At 48.6% G+C, this 21,237-nt stretch overlaps 5 protein-coding genes across 5 annotated transcripts; 2 read left to right on the forward strand and 3 right to left on the reverse strand.

The window, feature by feature from the left end:
* Positions 1-763: 763 nt before the first annotated feature.
* Positions 764-4,201, reverse strand: DEU56DRAFT_872940 (uncharacterized protein; the record flags this gene model as incomplete). The annotated part of the gene is made up of 10 exons (XM_041355821.1): positions 764-1,422; positions 1,471-1,662; positions 1,748-2,177; positions 2,233-2,329; positions 2,386-2,561; positions 2,611-2,746; positions 2,795-3,023; positions 3,082-3,283; positions 3,341-3,852; positions 3,901-4,201. 10 exons carry the CDS (start codon positions 4,199-4,201, stop codon positions 764-766), a joined length of 2,934 nt encoding a protein of 977 aa, XP_041204898.1.
* Positions 4,202-5,668: 1,467 nt separating this feature from the next.
* DEU56DRAFT_743133 (uncharacterized protein) lies at positions 5,669-7,065 on the forward strand (the record flags this gene model as incomplete). Its single annotated transcript, XM_041348988.1, has 3 exons — positions 5,669-6,007; positions 6,045-6,401; positions 6,463-7,065. The coding sequence occupies 3 exons, from the start codon at positions 5,669-5,671 to the stop codon at positions 7,063-7,065; spliced, it is 1,299 nt and encodes a 432-aa protein (XP_041204899.1).
* A 1,256-nt stretch (positions 7,066-8,321) lies between these two features.
* Positions 8,322-8,981, reverse strand: DEU56DRAFT_743125 (uncharacterized protein; the record flags this gene model as incomplete). Its single annotated transcript, XM_041348987.1, has 1 exon — positions 8,322-8,981. One exon carries the CDS (start codon positions 8,979-8,981, stop codon positions 8,322-8,324), a length of 660 nt encoding a protein of 219 aa, XP_041204900.1.
* A 7,413-nt stretch (positions 8,982-16,394) lies between these two features.
* On the forward strand, positions 16,395-18,218 carry DEU56DRAFT_556074 (uncharacterized protein). Its single transcript, XM_041346790.1, has 2 exons — positions 16,395-16,719; positions 16,780-18,218. Exons 1-2 carry the CDS (start codon positions 16,459-16,461, stop codon positions 18,022-18,024), a joined length of 1,506 nt encoding a protein of 501 aa, XP_041204901.1. The 5' UTR covers positions 16,395-16,458; the 3' UTR covers positions 18,025-18,218.
* A 53-nt stretch (positions 18,219-18,271) lies between these two features.
* DEU56DRAFT_892029 (uncharacterized protein) lies at positions 18,272-20,888 on the reverse strand. The gene is made up of 14 exons (XM_041356309.1): positions 20,842-20,888; positions 20,716-20,786; positions 20,586-20,668; positions 20,504-20,528; positions 20,397-20,450; positions 20,147-20,337; positions 19,998-20,092; positions 19,740-19,940; positions 19,540-19,684; positions 19,478-19,491; positions 19,297-19,412; positions 19,154-19,242; positions 18,965-19,099; positions 18,272-18,911 (listed from the first exon to the last, which is right to left on the reverse strand). The coding sequence occupies exons 3-14, from the start codon at positions 20,600-20,602 to the stop codon at positions 18,569-18,571; spliced, it is 1,425 nt and encodes a 474-aa protein (XP_041204902.1). The 5' UTR covers positions 20,603-20,668; positions 20,716-20,786; positions 20,842-20,888; the 3' UTR covers positions 18,272-18,568.
* Positions 20,889-21,237: the final 349 nt, after the last annotated feature.

Genomic DNA, 21,237 nt, shown 5'->3' on the forward strand with positions numbered 1-21,237 from the left:
GTGTTTTGATGGCGGTTGTACTGGCGCAGGTTCGTGTTTTGGTATACCGGGTGATGGTGGTGATATAGCAGTACAATCCTCCATACCTGGTGGCAATGCTGTTAAAATGGTGAGGGAGGGGGGGGGGGGGTCATTAAAGCAAGCTCACCATCACCAAACAGCAGGCGAAGCGAACTTCTTGTGTTTCGATGGTGGTTGTACCGGCGCAGGTTCGTGTTTTGGGATACCGGGTGATGATGGCGCTGGAACAATATGGTAGTACAATTCCATTAAAATGGTGAGGGAGGGGGGGGGGGGGGGTCATTAAACCAAGCTCACCATCACCAAACAGCAGGCGAAGCGAACACAAACTTCTTGTGTTTTGATGGCGGTTGTACTGGCGCAGGTTCGTGTTTTGGTATACCGGGTGATGATGGCGCCGGTACAATATGGCTGGACAATCCTCTGGATATGTTAGTGGTGTCATTGAGAGATGGATGGAGACCTCGGCCCAGGTAATGATGCTGCAGGGTGTAGATAGTCTAAGTCAGTGATCACACTGCGAAGGGGAGGACAGAGATGATGACAAACTTGCCTGGATATGTTAGCGGCGTCATTGAGAGACGAATGGAGATCTTGGCCCAGGTAATGATGGATATGTTAGCGGCGTCATCGAGAGACGGATGGAGACCTTGGCCCAGGTAATGATGCTGCAGGGTGTAGATATTCCTAGTCAGTGATCACACTGCGAAGGGGAGGACAGAGATGATGACAAACTTACCTGTCACGCTACTTCAAATGCATGATGGTCAGCATACTTGTTGACGTAGAAGGCACGAAACACGTTGTAGCTGTCATGAGGGCCAATTTCACGAGGCAGGAAATTGGCACCATAGAGAGGGATAAGATGAGCTGCGCGGAAAATACAATCAATATGGATGATTGAAATGTCCGGTGTGCCATCATCATGGCTTGATGGTGCGACGAGGTACATTCCAGTGTCAGGATCCCGACTGTCTGTGATGTACACGAACCAGTGAACAACCGCACATCGCAAGTATTTTGTCTGGTATTTGAAACCGAGAAAGCGCAATACTCTCGCAATGGCGAGTCCATCCAAGCCACAGTTGACCTCGTCGTTCATACTGACAAAGATGCAGTCATTTCGAGCGGGACCCCCTCGCCATGAAGTCGTTGCCCGAATATGCTCGCGCCGCATGCCCCCAGTGCCACTGAGATCACTGGGGGCATAGAATGATGCTGCCGCTGAGCTAAAAACCGAAACCCTGCCCATAAAAGCTGGTGCTGTCGCGGGGTCAAACTCAGGGGGCTCGTGGTCCGCGATATGAAGTTGGTCGTGGAGGAATTGTTGGATCATTGTAGGGAAGTTTGGAAGCTCGAGGTCACGCGCGAGTGCAGAGACATCGCGTGCACCACCCAACACTAGGAAGCCTCAGCAAACAAATTGTGTGACCTAAAGATGAGACTTACCGGGCGTGGCTGCAAGTTCCACGTGAGCTTGGACGGTAGGTCCATCGATGACATCGGCTGCATCTCCCTCAGCAGTCTGGTTTTGCGGTTCATTGACACGCAGACGGTTCGGACGTGCTTGGGGTGCGTTGTCGTTTTCGTTGTCGTTGTCGTTGTCACCATCGTTGTAGTCATCCAGTGACTCGTGATTACCTGTACTACCAGTTAGAATACTTAAAAAGCCTGTATTACAACAAAGACTTACGATTTCTCAGTGCCTGCAAAGCATCAGATATACATGAGCCTCGAAGCATACCACGAGCGTCAAAGTCGCTTCGTGCTGCAGCGATTTTATCGAGGCGTTGATTTGTGAGGAGCATCTGGCCCAATGCTTTGTATCTGTTGGAGCGACGCCAGGGCTCCTTAACAGCCTTGATGTGCTTCGACTCCATTATTGATGAACAAAGGCCGTTCGGGGCGCCATAGAGCCGGATCATGAGGGAATAGTGGTTTAGGGAGTGTTGACGCGGAAATGAGAAGCCCAGTACAACTCCCGTTGTCTTGAATATTTCGCGGTACTGGTGAAACCGATCGAGCGCATCTTGAAGCTGGATGAGGTCGTCCTCTGTGATCGTGTCTCGCCGGACGATATAGCAGAAGTCGAGGAATGCGCTAAATGCGCGAACTACGTCTCGAGGAACGTGACCTTTGATGGCAGGCAGATAGACCTAGATAGAAGTAGCATTAACTCGCGCATTATAATAAAAATTAGACGTGACTCACCTTCATCAGAGCCTTGGAATCATCACCTGTCCACTGCTTGAAACCGCGCCCTTCTGGAAAGCGCCGTAAACTGGCAAAAGGGGCGACCGCCGCTATCCTGTTGAAGTACCTTGAGTATATTAGTGATTTGTTTTTTAAAAAAAAGACACGTACCTTCGATCAATGTCATCCATGATCTCTGCTGCGCGTGAAGCCCTGTGTGTGAGCAACAGGTAATCCTCCACCCAGTCGACAAGGTGATCCTTGAACGTCCCTTTGACGATTTGGTGCAGGAGGTCCGGCGAGAGTAGTTCGTGGATATCCGCTCGAGGAAAGTCATTTGTGAAAGGCTGAAAAAAAATATGAGTAGTTGGTGAGCACGAGAACTGAACAACATACCACAACCTCTTGGATGATACCATAGTCGTACCAGAGGTTGGCATGCTCGAGCTCTTGAACGAGGAGGTCGGTGTGTTCTCTGCACCGGAGCAAAGATGGCCTGTCGCCTTCGAGATTCCTGCGATGATTCAAACACCTTAAAAAGCGTGAGTGTAAGTCAATAAATATGAAGAAAAATACGTACTTCGGACACCAATTCTGAACAACTCCTGAAAGCACCAGCTGCTCTGGATAATCGGCGATGTACGGGCCTAACCCATATATGACACGCTGATAATGGCTGTCAGGACAGCGCACAACGTCGGGGATTGTCATATTTGGCTTCACGGAATCAAATATCTTGGCGAGTGAAGAGTGAAACATTTGACGGCGGAAATTGCGAAAGTCTTTGTCTTCAAGATGTTCCTTTGTGCCTAGAGTACGAATAATGAAAATGAGTAATTGAAACAGTGTATCAAGGCGGTGACTCACTTTTCGGAATAGCCAAGAAGCCTACCAGCACCACGCCATTGCGATGTGCGCGTCGAACTCCATTGAAAATGTTTCCGATTGAGAGATAGAGCGGATGGTACTCAGTGTGTCCTGTGGCCACTGAGACCGTAGTCTTGTCGCTCCCAACAATCAGAGGCACAAACGCTGATCCGTGGGTTTCCGGATCCTCCGCGATAATGTCCTGTAAAGTGATGTACTATTAGTTGGAAAGGTAAGCTCAACACAAAGCGAAACATACGGCTTGCTTCCAAGCCCAATCACCTGAGAAAAAGTTCTTATAACAGCGTTTATCCTCGTCAGTATAGTCCCGATATGGGACATATTCGATTTCCGTGGCGAAGTCAGGGTTCGAAAGCATGTGGTGAACAAGTAGACGTGGATCACGGAACCACACGTCGTACTTGGCAGCCATCCATGGCGGCACATTATCGGCCAGTTTTTCTCCGTTGTAGGACATTGAGAAAGTCTCCCAAGTAACATCGCCAAGAGGAGTCGAATCAATGGTTTCATATAGGTCCCGGTGGCCAGTGAATGGAGGACTGTCCTGATGTTTGATAAGTGTCGCCGCCCAGAGGTCAAGCAGGGTGTCGATCTGACCTGCGGACATTTGATTGCGTGTATAGAGGAATTCCGCTGCCTCAAACGCAACACAACTTTCATAAGGGGTCCAGTCAGTGGGTGATGCTTCGGTTCGGGGTGGTGGGGGCACATTTTGGTCAATGAAGTTGCCATGAACATCGCACTTGCGTCCTGTACTACGAGTTAGATCTGAATGAATGAATGATGTGAATTAGTTACCTGTGAGATGAGGATGGAATGTTCGGAATAGCGGCCCCAACTGTACACCCTGTGCTGGCATAAAGGCATCGTTTTCCAGACCACCTCCCACATCCTCAAAGTCGTCATGCCTGGGACTTGGAGGCCGATTATCGAAGGCGGGATTCTCAGGACTTGGAGAGCGAGACCTGGGAGCTTCTTGATGGAAAATTGGGTGATTGCGCAATGGCTTTGGGTGTGCTGAGCGTACATGCTTGGTTTGACCCGATTTATTCTTGAAGACCTGTTTGCATCCAGGAATGCGACAAGGCAACCGCGTCATTTTCACTAGAAACAGAAAATGTGATCGTTTGAGGCGAAGTCCAACACTCAAGGTAGCGGCACACTGTGTGAACTTGTTTAATTCGGGTCAGATTGAGTTGACAGAAACCGGGGCTCACCCTGAACTGTTGAACTTTAGTACGAATCGTTGCCAACACCTTAGTCAGTTGTGTTTTCTTGAGTGGTTCAATTACCTGTGTTGTTCGTTTTCCTCCCTTCTTTTCCCAAAACCTCAATTCCTCATGTCTCGTCCACAAACGCGTCCCAGCAATATACACAAGCATCCTGGAAATATCATCCGGGAAGCGAACCGAGTGCAGCGGCGGTCGAAAGAAGAAGTCGCTGCTGAAAAAACCCGTAAGCAAGCTGAGAAGGATGCTCGTGCTGCAGCAGTAGATAAATCACGTACAATGATTGCTGCGGCTGAAGATGCTATGGCCATCCAGCAGAAGGCTCAGGTGAAAGGCCCTCCCAAACTCGTTCGGCCACGCATGGTCGCCAGCAAAAAGAGCACCAATCTGGCAAATGTAGATGCACAACCTGCAGTTAAAGGTGAGTCATGCCAGCGCTTGAATGACTCACCTAATCGATTGATTGACGCCTGTATAACAGGTCAATCAACTGCAGCTCCTGAAGATGACAGTCAGGCTAGTCAACCAGTAAAGCAGAAGCGAGCTGGCTTGAAGTTAAACTTTCGGGACAGCGTGAACACCAATCGCAAGGTGTCCAATGGTGGAGTCACAATCACCACTGGTGACAGTGACACACGTGTTGGAAGTACAATTGGCGATGGGAAAATCAAGACATTGTAAGTTTCTGTTTGACCACGATGCTGATTCTATCAGAACTCACACTATATTACTTTGATTACATCTGCGCAAACCAAATCAGCACCAATCCCAAGCAGGTGGTAAATCCCGACCTCGAAGGGCCCATTCCCAACTGGGTGGACAAGGTTGCCTCGCAAACTCAGCTGAAGCCAAGCGCACCACCAAGTGCACGAACCTCTGTCAGGGCAGGACGACTTGCAGAGTCTGATGTGGATCTTGATGACGAACCTGAAGAGTACAGTGAGCCGGCACCAAAATCATATAGGGGAAAGGTGAGTAGCGATTTGAGTTGTGAATATGTACTCACCAAAGTCAGAGCATCATGCACGTAAACGAGACACTGAAGTCCAGCTCGAGAGGCAAGAAGCGCTCGCTCCCAAACGCAGAGTCTTCTGCAGATGAACTCGAGGCCCTAAACGCCGCAGAAGAACTTGAGATCCTCGAGGACCCGGAGGCTGCTGAAGAATTAGAGATGGTCGAGGACAGGGAGTCTGCTGAAGAGGGCGATGAGAGCGATACAGCAATGATGGTGGATCGTGATCAATCCACCATCAACACTCAGGCTAGCGTGGCACGACGCACAAGCTCTGTAAGTCATTGGTTGATCATGATGCGCGAAAGGACTGATACCTGGATAGATGTTAGTTGATGTCTCAGAGCCGAAGACCGCAACAAAACAGGGCAAGACCAAGGTCAAGGCCGAGACCAAGGCCAAGGTCGAGGTCGAGGTCGAGACCGATGTTGTAGCCACGGAAAATAGTCGTGCAAAGATCAAGAAAGGAAAGGGGAAAAATGAGGACTTACCCAACGGAGTCCTCGAGAATGGATTATGGCGCACGAGGTTCCTTCCCTGTCTGATGTTTTGGATCGGTAACAGCGACTTTGGGTGGACTGTACCAGAAACTGAACCCGAGTCTGTTCTTGAGCAAATATATTACGCGGTGTACCCACACAGGCTCGGAGGGTGCGATTTTGATGTCGAGCAATTGGCATTTCAACTGGTTTGCATTCTAGTCTTCACTTGTAACGGCCACTGATTCACTTACTCAACAGGTCAGCCAAAGGATCCACGAGTGGCGGGCTTCATTCGGTTCAACAGCCAACACTGTTTTGATAGCGTTTTTCGTTTCGACACCCGAGTATAAGACTCAGGAAGCCCGCGATGAATACGCCGAGGAACAACTCGAAGAATGCCGCTTTGTGTATGAAGATCCTGAGAACGAAGAGCAACCGGGTGCGTTCTTGTCAGAGTACATATTGCGCATTTTTGCTTCCCACCTCACTGCGATCACCGGGCAAGTGAGGGTGGATTCATTGGTTGAATTTGGCAAGCCTGGGTATCAGACTGCGCTGGCGCTATCAGCAGTGGCAGTAAGTTTAACTTTTCTTTTCCTCTTTTTTTGAGCTGGAGAACATTGACTATCTTTCTTAGGCCGAGCGCGCTCTCGTCTTGGTTAAAAGCCACTTACTGGTTGAAAGCAATCCCTCTGACAACAGCGGCAAAAACCACAAGATTATCCAGACACTCAACGAGGCGACGAATAAGATGAGTCATACCGGAACAGCATTTTCGTCTGGAAATTGGGAGACGGACACCATGGCGTACATGGATAGTATCAAGGATCTGCCTTACGAACGTATCCAGGAGATTCTCGCTCGGGCAGAAGAATACATGAAGCACGCGCGTAATAACAATCGCCGTGGCACAACCACAACAGATGAACCTTATGGTTCCAGCGCTTCAATCACTCCAGTCAACAAACGCTCCCGCCTTCATATCTGTAATATTTACTTTTTTCTCATTGTTTCAACCGCTGATTTTATTCATTCAACAGGAGGACACATCGTTTTGCAATATCATCATTCCCTGCTCTTTCGACCTCCGCAGCTGTGCCCCACTGCTCGCATATACCCTTTTTTTGAGCCCGCTCTATTTGCTATCGAATACGGACGCTATAAACCACTCTCCTTTAGTTTTCGAATCTGCTTATTTCTCCTTAGTTTAGGCTCCTGGGCTGATCTTTGTGCTGCTTAATGATATTGCTTTCGCGTGCTTATATTGTGCTTACATCTCTTAAATGCACCAGTGGTCTTATTTTAAGTAGATGGACCTACTTAATCTGCTTATTTTGCGCAACGAAAATCTCAACTTTAAGCCGCAAATAAGGCACTTAAGACACTTTAAGGATCGTTTAAGTGGACCGACGTTTTCCTGATGTCAGTGCAGATTCTGCCCATTTCATTTCATTCATTTGCAGGCTCACCCCTGACCATCTAAATGTAGTACTACCGTCGGTTTGAATGCGTCGAACCATTATCTGAGCATGAAGCCCGTCTATTTCTGCATCATGCCTCTCGTGTTCGCTCATTGAAAATACGGACCGACGACCCTTTGCACCTTCTTGCAGTCCTTCCGATCGAGACATGCATGTTCCCGAGATTGCTGTCGTTATCAACGGAGAGCGATCCAAATAGATACTTGCATCTCTTCCTATCCCCCATGCTACGTCGTTGCGGCTTGCCCGTCGTTCATCCGGATTTGAAATCTGTTGCGACCCGTTGTGCTGATTTGGATGACTTCTCCATCATTTGCCGGAGGGAATGCACAGCAGATGAACTGTCCATCATGTCCGAAACTGTCCGTTCTTGTGGGCGGCTCCAACAACTGTCTTGCGTACCGCTCGATCGGGCAGCATGGATCCACCTCTCCAACATCCGCACCCTTCGCGCAGTGTGGATTGGGGGAGAGTGTGTTTTTTTTTTTTTTTTAATTCCTGATTTTTGTCTTTGAGAGTATCTCTATGTAAGACAGTTCTATCTAGTCTTGGGGGCTCCTGTGCCCCCCCACACCTCTAGATCCATGAATGCCCCGGTGTGAGGCTTGCCTCCACCGGTCCGCCGTTCCCGCCGCGCGTTTTTAGACATGCGATCTAACGAAGGAGAGGTGACTTTATATGAGTCGCGCGATGAAGTATCTGATTAAGTATGGGTCGTCTGGACGCGTTCTCGATTGCCGAGGCGATTGGTATAGGAATCTATTTGAATGCAAAAAAGGGATAAAGAAAGGTCTTTTGAGTGACGAAAAGATGGTTTCTGAAGAGTTTTGACTGATTTCATGAGAGGATTTGATTCCGTATGAGCGAGTGAATATGGGGGTGTTTTAAGATTATTTGGGGGTTTGTACGCTTGGATTAGATGTTGAGGTAGTGTCGTAATGTCGTGATGTCGTGGTGTGCGATTGTGTTCGTTTGATACTGTGTGCGTGGGGTTTGATCTGCGATGGGGTGTCTGTCAGTCTGCTCGTTTCGGTAGCATGGTGATTTCACCGAATGTGGTTTTCATTCTTCCAGTTGCGTTTATGTATTGTACAAGGTGCGGTGTGGCTTCGCTGTGTGTTAATAGATATGGGATGGATGTTGCTTTTCTTCCTAGCGCTCGAACGAGTGTGTGACGCTCTTGGCGGTATTGAGGGCATGTTAACAAGTAGTGGTGTACATTTTCTTCTGTGCGTGGACAATGGGGGCATGAGGCGGTGAGGGATTTTCCAATTCGGTTGAGATGTAGATTCAGCGGGGCGTGATGGGTGCGTAAACACATTAGAAGTCCTGTAAGGCGTTTGGGGAATGATTGCGTTAGTTTAATGAATGAGTGTTTTAATATATTTGGATCGATACTGTGCGTGCGTGCATAGCGAGGCGATTTTGACCATATTCTTGACCAGCGGGCGTGAGTTGATTGATGGTGAGCTTGCTTGAGGGCGGATATACTGAGGGGCAACGATCCTAGTCGTAGGTAGTGAGGAAGCCGGGTGCGAGGGCTGTTATTCTGACATCCTTCTGCTGCTTTCTTGGCCTGTTTATCTGCTTCCTCGTTTCCATGGATGTTTGCGTGTCCCGGTACCCAATGTACCGTTACGTCAAAGTCTTCGTTGTCGTTTGCGATCTTTTGCATCATGCGGCGGAAGCGGTCTGCGAGGTATGAGCCAGGGCGGGTACGATGATTGATTGCGCTTTGTATGGTCGCTTGATTGTCGATAGATATGGTTAGTGGGAATGTAAGGTTGCGTTCTGTGGATATTAGTTTCGCGGCTAGTGTTAATCCTACCTCTTCTGCTTCAAATACAGTGTGTTCGTCCTTGGTGCCCAGGTAGTACCGAAGGGTGCGTGGTACTGCGCCTGCACGGAATAAAATTGCTGATGCGCCAATTTTGTCGTTGTGGCCTGACCCGTCGCAGTATTCCTGTATGGTCTCTGTCAGTTGTTCGTGTAGGGTGGTGGCTTCTTCTCGGGAGGGTGCGATGTTGGTTTTGAAGGGGTTTTCTGTGGTAGGGGGGCGTCTAGCGGGGATTAGAGATTCTATTTCATCTGGAATAATGGAGAAAAGACGGGTGAGTTTATGAAGTGAGGAGCGATGAGTGGATACATAGCGCTTAGCAGCACGTCTAACTGGCTGATATAATGGGTGTGTTGCTGGGTGAGCGGTGATGCGGACGATAGCCCTATGACAGATGTTGTGGAGTGCGAGTGCGATTGGTAGGACGTTTGCGTGGACTTCGAGGACATCTCCTGCCGTAGTATGCATGGCGCCGGTCATGGCCAGTGTAGCAAGTCGTTGTACTGATGAGAGTCTCTTGGCGACTCCCAATGAGCCCCGTTGGGGGATGTCAGATCCATCTGTAAATGAGGGTGTGAACCAAAGGTCAGCAGCATACGTCATTTTCGGTATGGCGACGGCTTGGTACAGCTGTCACATAAGGGATAGTGGGATTCCTTTTGCCATGGTGGAGAGTCGTTGAATTTGGCACACGTAGGCCGTGCCTTTGGCTATCGCGTTGTCTACCTGTTCGGACCATCGAAGTTCTTGATCCACTATGATCCCGAGGAATCAGTGGGATTTGCTTGGGCGTATAGTTGATCCTTGGATGTTCATGTCAGGGCGGGGTTTGCGCTTGTTCATGGAGAAATCTACTAATGCAAACTTGTTAGTTTCGAATCGTGAGTTGTGGTCGCGTGACCAATCGAATCCGCCTCCTGGGCGTTCCAGCATGTCAGTTAGTCTAGCGTGCGCAGTTGCAAAATCATCCGCTATTGCGATAAACGCCGCGTCGTCGACAAATGCGAGTGTCATCTCCTTTAGAGATTTGTTTCCTCGTCTACGTTGTGCTACTTCCAATAGGTCAGAATTATATATAATGTAAAGAATCATGGACAGGGGGTCGCCCTGTCCTATACCGTTCGTTATTGGAATCCATTCTGATGTGAATCCATCAAAGCGTAATTGAGTGAATCTGTTTGTCAGTACTCGTTTCGTAAATTCAATCATTTCGTGGGGGATACGGCGCATTCGCATATTATGGAGCAGTCGGCGGGTTACGGTGTTGGGAAATGCCCCTTCAATGTCGAGGAAGAGGACGGAGGCCACGCGGTGGGAGCGCCATGCGTCCTTAATAGTGGCTTCTAATAGGTGTAAAGAATCAGTAGTTGAGCGGCCTGGCCTACCTCCAAAATGGGTATTTGGCAGTAGTTGGTGTCGTTCTAAGATATATGTTAGTTGTTCGGCTGCTACCACCGTAAGGAGTTTGCATGTCGTGTTGATTAGTGCGATGGGTCGATAGGCCTTGGGGATCGCGTAATTCAGCTTGCCGGGTTTCCTAAGTACTACTGTCGTAAAGCGGCGCCATGGTTCATAATACGTCCTGTGAGTAAAAAATGCGTTAAAGATTAGTACGAGATGTGGGATTAGGGCGCTCGCGCATCGTTTGAATACTATATTGAGGATGCCGTCAGGGCCGGGGGCTTTGAGGCCGCTTAAGTTCATGATGGTGCGTGAGATTTGATCCGCTGTGAAAGGAGTGTGGGGTGCGATGGGATCCGGGTATATTTGATCTGGGGGTATAGAGTCAGTGATAGGCGGAGGGGGAAAGAATGCTTCTGCGATTAGTAGGCTTTTCTCTTGATTCGTAGAGGCTTCGATGAGTGATCCGTCTGGTCGCTTGGTGGTGAGTGTAGGGATTCGGGTTTTCCCCCCATCTTTGGGATCGGATGTCACATATCTGTTCGCTGTCCATAAATCATTACCTTCTAAGTCTTCAAGCCATTCCGTCCAATGTTGTTGCTTCGTTGTGGCGATGGATTCTGCGTACTGGTTCTTGAGATTCTTCAGTTCCTCGTGACATTCGTGGAGAGGTAGGGCTCGCATTTGGTATGATAACCGACTGAGGCCATTGACGTCCTTCCGAAGTTTGGTGAGTTCCCGCGTCCACCATCGTTTAGAGTGGGGACACAGCTTCGATAGGGGGACATGGGCGCTGATGGTGGATGTGATGGCTTCAGTTAAGTGTTGGGTGGCGATCTGAAAGAGTTCGTCAGAGGTTATTGGCTGGGGAGGGTGAGTGGAGAGGAGGCTCTGTAGATGCTCATCGAATTTCTCCCAATCTACGTCTCTCCAATTGTGTTGCGGCGTGGCATTGGTGCGGGGGGTTTCGAGTTCGAGAACGAGGTGTATGGGCACATGGTCGGTCTTCGGGCCCCTTAATTCAGGGGCGGTGGTACATGTGATGATGGCATCCAGTATTTGTTCTGTGCCGAATACGTTGTCGGGTCGAGTCCAGTTTCCGGTACTGGAGGATTGAAGCGTTGGGAGGTTGCTGGGGAGGATCTGTATCATACCATAGTTAGCAATTAGATCTATTAAAGGGTTAGTGGCAGTATAATTAAATAGGTGGCGGTTGCGCATTTCTTCCCATAAAGGGTGATGTCTGTTGAAATCACCCATCCATAGGATATGGTCGTCTATGGTGGGGCGGATGGACACTATGTTGGTTTCGGTAAAGGTATCGAGGGCTTCAAGCGTTGACTGAGATTGACAGTCGTTATATATGTTGAAAATGGTGCATTTTCCATAAGGGCCGGTGAGCTGTATGAGGGTGACGTCAGAGGATGGGAAGGGAATTTGTCTCCAGAGGTTGGTATCAAGGGTGGCTTTAATGAGGGTGATGGCTCGGGTTCGTTGAAGGGGGTGCGTGAAGTGCTGCGTGGGATAAATAACGTGCCAGTGGTGGTTAGCGGAGGTGTTTCGAAGGAAGTTGATATGCGGTTCTTGTATTAAAATGATATCCCATTTGGATGCGTCCGGATTGTTGAGGAGTGAGGCCTGTGCGACCATTGACTTGTTCAGGTTTTGCTGCCATATGCGTAGATGGACGGTTGGTGCGTTCTGGTGTTCAGGCATGGGACACGGGTGGGGTTGATCTATCTGTGGGAGGGGGGGAAGAGTGGTTAGTAATGTTAGTTGAGTTAAATGGGTTAGAGGAAGGCATGTGCGTGATTCGGTTAATATGTTCTGTTAGTGCCTGTGATTGTGGGTGTTGGGGGGATCGCGGCGTGTTCCCAACACGTGGTTTAAACATGATGGTCGTTTGTTTTGAGCGGCGTTGACGGGGTGATTGTATATGTTGCGGCGGAGGGTATGATACCTGGGTTGGACGATGAGGTTGATTGGCGTGCGTCCACGTCAGCTCTGTGGGAAAGTACGGCATTGAGTTTTCTGGAAATTTTTCGTTAATAAGGTCACATCTTCTAATGAATTCGGGGCATGATCGGTTCCAACTGGCGTGGTGATGGCTTTGACAATTAGCGCAGACAGTAGATTGAGGGGAGGTGCATTCCGAGGTACGGTGATGGTTGCTGCATGTGCCGCATACATCGTTCGTTGAGGAGCACGATCGTGCAATATGTCCATACTTTTGACATTTTGCACATCGGATGGGCTCGCGCTTGTCCTTCCGAACTGCGATGCGTTCATTGTTGATGCAAATACCGTCCTTGAGGATATTGTTCGCTGTGTGAGGGTCCACGATATGGATTAGGGCGAATGCTTTGCTTTGGTTCGGTGATCTACGTTGAGGTGGCTTTATCCAGCGGATGGAGGCGATTGAGTTGATTAGGAGGCCGTTTTCATGTTCTACTGTTCTAAGGAATGTGTCGTCGAAGATCGGAAGCTGTATGGAGAGATATTCAGCTACTATAGGGAATGTACGAGTGCGGAACGATACTGCGGTTTCAAACTGTCCTTTGAGGGCTTCCTTACTTGTTGGCTTTCTTAGCCACTCCGCCAGTGTTTCTGATTCGAGTTCGATGATGAGTCCTCCGTTGTGAAGAGTCATTATTGATTTGATGTCTCCTACTGGGGTATTATGTTCGCGGATATTGGCCAGTGCTTCTTTCATCTTTTTCACGATGTCTGCGTGTGAGGTGTTCGGCGGGAATAGGTCATCTCCTGGCATGGGGTCTAAAAGTATTTGTCGAGCTCGTATGGCCGCTCGTCCAATAGCTTTATCAATTGAGGGGGTGAGGTTAGCGGCTACGATGGAACTGTATGTTTGGCGTTGATTCTGGTTGGTCTCTACGGGGTGTGTGTCTGGGTGGGTAATCGTGGTTTGGGTCATAATCTGGGTTGATAGGGTGTTAATTCTGTCTTGGGTGGTATCGAGGGATGGGGAGAGGAGTTTTAGGGTGTTTTGGCAGTTGTCGATTGATGCGTGTAGTTCTTCGGCTGCTGTTTCTATCCTTGTGGCTGAGATTTGCAGGCTGTCGTTCATTTCGTCTCTATCATTTGCTAATGCCTTGCGGATTGCTTCTGTTCTATCCAACATGTCTGATAGTTGATCGGAGGTAGATAGAAGCTTTGCCATTTGTGGCGCAATGGCTCCTACCACGTGTTCTATTATGCGTGGGGTGAGTGTGTCTGTTAGTTGTTTTGCTACTTCGGTGGCCATTTCACATGCTGCGAGTTTCTTGAGTATGAATGCTGTTGCACGTATCGCCGCATTGACTGGGAGGGGGATGGTGTCGCGCATTTGTGTTATCTGGAATAATATGGAGATCACGTGCGTTAGTGTGTATGGTTCATTGGGGAGACTGAGAAGGTTTTTATCGAGGAACTTCTCTGCTGTTTCATATCCGTTTACTGCGTTTGGGATGGCTTCGATGTCTTCTTGCGATAATGTGGTTCTGCCCGATTGTCTGGTGGCGGTGCCTACTGTAGGAGAGGTATTAGATGGGACATTCGAGCCAGGTCCGTTCTTTGTTCCTTTTGTTACCGGCATGTGGGGTTTTTGGTATCTATATGTCTTTTTTGTGAGTTTTATGTGTTTTTAAGGAGAATACTTTAACGCCTGATGGCGTTGTTAGCGCTGTTGAGCGCTATGTTGAAAATTTGGTTTTCGGGGTCCTGGTTAGAGTGCCACTTGGTGTAGGTCCAAGAAGCGGTTGTAGGTTGGTTTGATGGAGAGTGTGTTAACACGCTGGTCCGGCACAATCTCGATTTCACGCGTTTCCTCAACATTACATCCCTTTGGTTCTGTGCGAAACCTGCGTACATTCTCGAAGTCCTGGAACACTCAGAATTCCCCTCGCTAAACGAGTTCCGGATGGATGTGGCTGTTTTACCTTCTGCAGAGGCTGAACAGCTCTTTTGTGCACTGTCACGGTGCAACACATGTCATACCCTTGAAGACGTAGTCATCTTTTCTGGCCAGATAGGAGCACTGGAGCCCTCTTCAACGGCGATTAGACAATTTTTTGGTTTCTCGCAGCTGCGAATCCTGCGGCTTCATCTTTATAATTGCTCCATCAATCTTGACAACAACCTTCTTTTGGAAGCCATATCGAGTTGGCCGCACATCTCTCATCTTGAATTTTATGATTCGTGTCGTTGTGCGCCTACCGTGACATTCAGCGGATTACTCGCAGCGCTCAGATTCTGTCCCAACTTGCATACCCTATCCCTACCAATGCATACGGCGAATATCGACATCGATCCTACAGCCGAGTCATTTCAACATACCTCCCTACAAACTTTGTATTTGACCCAATCTAACGTAGCGGATGCGAAAGCTATCGCACGTATCATTTTCTCAATGCTCCCTTCTGTTGACTACGTTCGTCCGCATAACTTTGCTCGTGGCGTCTGGGGCGAGGTCCAAAGGAATCTTGAATCTTTGAAAGCTTCTGCGGGTGTTGGACGTCATATCACAGGAGCGACCCGGAATGTCTGAGTTCGAGATATACTCATGTCAGGGCAACGCTCTACAGTTACTACGGTACATTCAGTGGTCATTCAAGATGCTCTTTACTGTGGTTACAATTGTTTTCTCATCTGATCGTTATATATATCACGCATGCTGGCTGTTTGCATATGAAACAAGCCAGGCCTTGAGCGTGTTCACGTACGTATCTAGAGTACTTGTATCTCGCTTCATCCGTTTGAAATTTGCAATTGTATTCTCCACAGAGCCATTCCCGTAGAAACAAAACACTGTCATGATCCATCGCTGACAAGCCCATTGCCCGCGCAGAGACATGCATTTGATATGTATGGGCAGCACCGTGGTTGCGGTTGCATGCCAGATGGGCGACAAGATACAGATCTCGGTGATTGCCAGTCCTGGCCCAGCGCAGGGGAGCCCAGATTTGGAGATCTGAATCATTGTAAGGAATCCCAATTCACAATTCTTACCATGATTGCGCAGCTGCCTCCGTGGTTATGCAGGCCTGCCTGTCGCCTGACCACTGCAGCCTGAGACAGGATGCAAAATGTGGGTACTAGGCACTGCGAGTGATGTGTATCAGATGACCAGGGTCGAAACTGAGCAAGCCATCCAATAATTGGTCGGGTTTTCGTTCGTGGGACCGGTCACCGTCTTCAAGACTTTGTAGAACTTCAATTAGACACATAGGAAGCCTCATCAGCTGGTCTGTCTTGCGGGTTGAACACAGGAGCTCTGCACAAGGGGTGGACGCAGGCCGATCGATGATCCACCGATTCCGCGTGAGCGGACTCGGACTCGGACTTACCGGACGCGAAGGTTATTTGTATCTGTTTTGTACGACGCATTTTGTATCATGTGCCTGGCCCATTAGACATTTAGACTACAAAATAGTACGGCCCTACGGGCATTCCAGGACCTTTCCGACACATATGGCTCTGCTTGTGCATTTGATATGTTTCATACACCTCTGTCATCCAAAAACTTTCAAGCATCTCCTCAATTTAAAATAAAAAAACCACAAAATAAATACAACCATTACATCTTCTTTCCCGTTTTCTCTTTTACACTTTCTCAAGGTGATACAAACAGCAAAGACATTGTTTCTCCCTTATCACCCTCTTTGCACTCAAATCCTCCAAGGCACCATGCCATGATCCCTATACTTTCGCACGAGATTGTCGTTCCTGCCAATGTTTGCGTTGGCGCATACCCCCAGCACAGTACTTCGTATCAAGCCACCAAAAAAGACAAATACAGACAAACAACATAAAGAGTCCGGGATGATCGGTGTTTCATGGCTCAACATCCAGAAACCAGAACCCTTTATAGGGTCCTGGAACTTACTTGACAATATTCGTCTTCATCGCCGTAGAACTGATGCACCGAGCTCTACTCGTTTCCGAAATTCTCCTGGAGATATTCATACATGTGAATAAAATCCTGGACCCACATGCATTAATTTTGTCGTATCGCGAGATGTCATTGGCGCGGAAATCCTTTGCAGCACTTGCAAGGACATGCAAACCTTTTCACGAGCCCGCTATGGATTTGCTTTGGGCTGAATTGGACGGGATGGGGCCAATGTTAGGTTGTGTAATGAGGCTACACCCAATCATATATCGTAGCGGTTCGAGCGCGGTCAGTGCGCATTATGTTCATTTCATATCGTTCATTGGCTCACCGTACACCCAAACACAGTATTTCCGACGGTTTGAAGGCGTCAAACCACTATCTGAGCATGAAGCCTGTCAATTTTTGCGTCACGCCGGTCGTGTTCGTTCATTGCAGATATTGTACAACGACCATTTTCCCGTTCTCTCAGTCCTCCCGATCGCGACATGCATGTTCCCGAGGTTGCTGTCGTTATCAACGGATCAAGATCTGAATAGATACTTGCATCTCTTCCTCTCCCCCACGCTGCGTCATTGTTCTCTACCGGTCATTCATCCGGATTTGAAATCTGTTGCGACCCGTTGTGCTGCACTAGAAGACTTATCCATCAAGTCCTCCTTAAAAAGCAGAGAGGCAGATAGGCAGGTGCTATATGACAGTATCCGTTTGTGCAAGCGGCTTGTGACTCTAGCTTGCCCATTGCTCAACTGGACAGCATGGGAGCACCTTTCTAACCTCCCTACCCTTCTCACTCTGGAGATTTGGGACGACTCTGCCGGCTCGTTGGACTGGCATAATATCAACTTCGCACTTTTCCTCAACGTCACGAGACTATCTTTCCATACACGCACATCCACATACATCGTTGCAGTCATGCCACACTTAGAATTCCCTTCGCTAAATCAATTCGAGATGGAGGTTCATTATTTGCCTTGGGCAGAGGCCGAACCACTCTTTCATGCACTGTCACGGTGCAAAACCCTTTCACACATTGACATCTACTCCAAACGTAAAGTTCAAGACCTCTTAGGCGGCTCCTTCACGCCAATCAGACAATCCCTTTGTTTCACACAGCTGCGAACCCTACGATTCAATTTTCCTTGTTCCTGCATCAACCTTGACAACGACCTGCTTTTGGAAGCCATGTCAAGTTGGCCGCACATCCGCACGTTGGAATTTAAGGATCCACAGGCGCTACAGGCTACCGTTACCTTACGCGGATTATTCGCAGCGCTCCGTCGATGTCCCCGCTTGCATACGCTGGATATGCCAGTAGACCTCGTCGATATCGATATCGATCCTGCAGCCGAGTCGTTCCAGGATACCTCCCTACAAAATCTGATCTTGACCTCCTCTGACATAACGGACGCTGAAGCTGTCGCCCGCATCATTTTCTTGGTGCTCCCTTCTGTCGATCGAGTCATCCCGCCAACTAACCATGGATACGAGCGCTCCTATGATGTTTGCCTTGAGGTGCAGAAGCATCTTGAATCTTATAGAGCTTCTGCTGTTCTTGGCCAGCATATCACAGGAGCTGCTTTACAGACTTGAGTTTGTTGTCCGCCAGCTGCCGCCGAACCTTTGTGCTCTGTCGTAATTGTGGTCATTGCTGTTTACTGTAGTTCCAATCGCTCTATCCTCTTATTGTTTCTGTCACGCATTCTTGGTGCTTGAATATCAAACAAAGCATTTTCATGTATCACGAGTATGCATACCTGTCTCCGCCCACCACCTCAAGTCATTCGATACATTGTAAAAACTTCCAGAAGAGATTTACCACACGGTCAACTCACGTTCTGTTTTGGTACGGGCGCTTCTTGTACGATCTCTACAAAGCTGCAAGATAAACAGCGTTGTACTGTAGTACAGCGATAAGCGATAGACGCATATAGCACACTACAGCAGTATCAAGACCATCTAGCAACCGCATAATACAAGGGAGAATCAATTCCCCTGCAATCTCGTAAGAAGTCGTGACAAAAGTACACAGAAAATATCCTCCGCCAATATGGCACAAAAAAAACATGCACAAAAGAAGAAGAAGAAGAAGAAGAAGAAGAAGAAGAAGAAGGAGGAGAAGAAGAAAAAACAAGCGCTACGCCTTCTTATCTTCCCATAGTTCATCCGGTAATAACCCCACAGCCGGAATATCTACCCGAAGACTAGTCATTTCTTCCGCACTGATGCTATACGATCGAATGAGTTCAACGAATCGATCCAACGATCCACGGTCCGCGCGTTCCAAAAAGGTCGAGTGCCTATCAAACTCCTGGATCCGATCATGGACTTCTCTGCTCATTGGTGATTCGTGGTAAGTCTTGAGGGCGAGCTTGATGGCTCGACGGGATAGTTCTTGGTTTTCCGATACAAGGTATAATGTCTGCAGCACGAGGGTTAAATCGATGATGTATTTCATGAAGCGCTGGAGCGCTGCGCGGCTGGGGAGGACCTGTCATTATTCTCTCGATGAGGGATGAGGAGCAGGACGTACGACTGTTGATAGACGTCGTAGACCCAGTTTGCGATCACGACGCTTGCTACTATTGGCACTACGATGGGAGCTGCGGGTCCGGCTAGGGCAGACACGATGCCTGCAATAGTAGCCACGAGAGAGAGCCCAAATGCACTGCGAACGTTAGATGAGATGAAATGTATCCGTCATGTGAAAAGATTGTCATACGCGTTCTTGGTTGGATCACGGGTAGGTCCGACGTCCAGCTCATTGACCATGTTCACCATCAGCGTCCTGAACTCTTGGCAGTCCAAGTACTGTGCACAAGCCACGTCAGAACATGCGACGACGACAGAGAAGAGAGTAATTACACCATGAGGGTCTTTGAAGTTCCACACAGCAACAATGTCCGTGTGAAGTACGCGCAGACATTCCCACATCGAATGGCCCTTGAACGTTGGGCTTGATGCGAGCGCCTTCCAGTACTCTGTAAAACAGGACGTGAAGGCTCAGCTCGTATTCAGTAATCACCATTACTGAATTGAGACAGACTTCTCTTTCCAATCCTGACGCTGCATAAGTCGCGAGACAACAAGGAGGCAAGCAAGGCTCACTCGATCGACGCCTGTATTTTGAGTCGAGGATCCACGCGCTGAGCGATGGATGTCAACACCGACGCTTCGGTCGCGACATGCTGGCGGACACGGTTTTCAGTCATCTGGATCAGAGGGGCTAGTGTATCCTTGTGGTATTCTGTAGCTGTGCTCATTGATTTTAGAGGGCACGCATGAATGGTCAGAATATCGGTACCCACTAGAGATTGCCGCGTGCGGTATATCCCCTGCGAATTTCTCCAAAGGCCCAAAACACAACTCTTGAAGTTCTACATCTGCTTTTTTCTTGAGGAGCTTATTGATGGCGTCTTCGCTCAATCCTTCGAGAGTCTCATCGTCCAGAGTACGGTTCATACGGTCGATGAGCATATCGTATTTGGTGAGAACGACGACGATGGGGACTTTGACCGAAAGGTAAGTTGCTAGCTGTGAATAGCGATAATCATCGGTCAACGTACTGTTTCCCAGTTTTCCTTCACGCTTCAATGTGAGGAATTCCTCTGTGCCGGTCTCTAGTAAACGCCCTCCTGCACGGGGTATTTCAAAGCAAAGCCTTTCATGTTTGGCGTCAGCTTGACATACAGATCCAACAGGACAGAGGCCTTACCAGATAGCGTGGAGCTGATCTTTTAAAGCAGGCTGAGATCGCCGACGCTGAATGAAATCTTGAACTACTGTGAGGTTGCCTTCTTCTCCTGGTTCAAAACCTTTGCTGTCGTGGAGGACAAATCTGTCGTTCTGTTTTGAGATGAACTCGGTGTCGATGTTAGCCTCGCCTGGCCTGTCATGCGAAGTGAGCTATGGGCATAGGCGTTAGTGACTCTGGTATATGTGTTTTAGCGTCGTGAGCAGCCTACCGCTTTCTCCACTCCAAATGCGTGATTGATCAACGAAGATTTGCCGACGCCGGTCTATCGGAAGCACGATGTCAAGACAGGCGTGGGACCAAAGAAACCTTTGATACCTTTCCTATTACCAGAATTCGGAACCTTGGGAGTCTCTTGTGTTAACCCGAAGAATGGCGCTTGATGGTTATCCTGACTCACCGAGGGCAAATCCGCATGATTTCATCAGTGGTGGGCTGAAGCCCTGGGGTTTCACCGGAGGAAGAGACAAACTGATCAGCCTGCTAATCTACGGCTTAGATGAGCGTCGACGCAAGAGGCGGATCCTTACTTCGGTTTCCGTGACGGTTTTCCCGGAAAGATTGATGACGATCGTGAATTTTTTGTGGGACTTGACGTATGCTGTTCATGTCGTGTTGGGTCTGTCATAGCGACACAATTATTGCTTGAGCTTTACCTTGTATCTTGGGTTCTCCACTTGCGTCAGCAGAAATGCGGAAGATTTCTTCGGTATCGAAATGGATGTCTTCAACAGTCTTCAGTCGAAGCCGTGTGCTATGTCGGACATGCAAGGAAAACGAATCCCCAATAGAAAGCTGTCTATGATAAAACCAGTTTAGACGAGGATATTCGTCTTAGTCGAGCGCTTACATGGGTGGAGTGAATGTATGTTGCAAAGCTTTTCCTGCTGCACGTTCAACTGGTGCGTGCAACTTGCCGATCCGTATTTCAGCAGATTCTACATTCTTTGCCGACTTGCTGAAATCGACAGAGACACCTAATTTGATATATTCAGTGAGGTTGCGCGTTGAGCTGATGGCTGTAATCGTGTACCAGAGATGTAAAGAGGACA

Source organism: Suillus clintonianus (genome assembly GCF_016758775.1).
Source record: "Suillus clintonianus strain FC179 chromosome Unknown DEU56scaffold_80, whole genome shotgun sequence".
Taxonomy (NCBI): domain Eukaryota; kingdom Fungi; phylum Basidiomycota; class Agaricomycetes; order Boletales; family Suillaceae; genus Suillus; species Suillus clintonianus.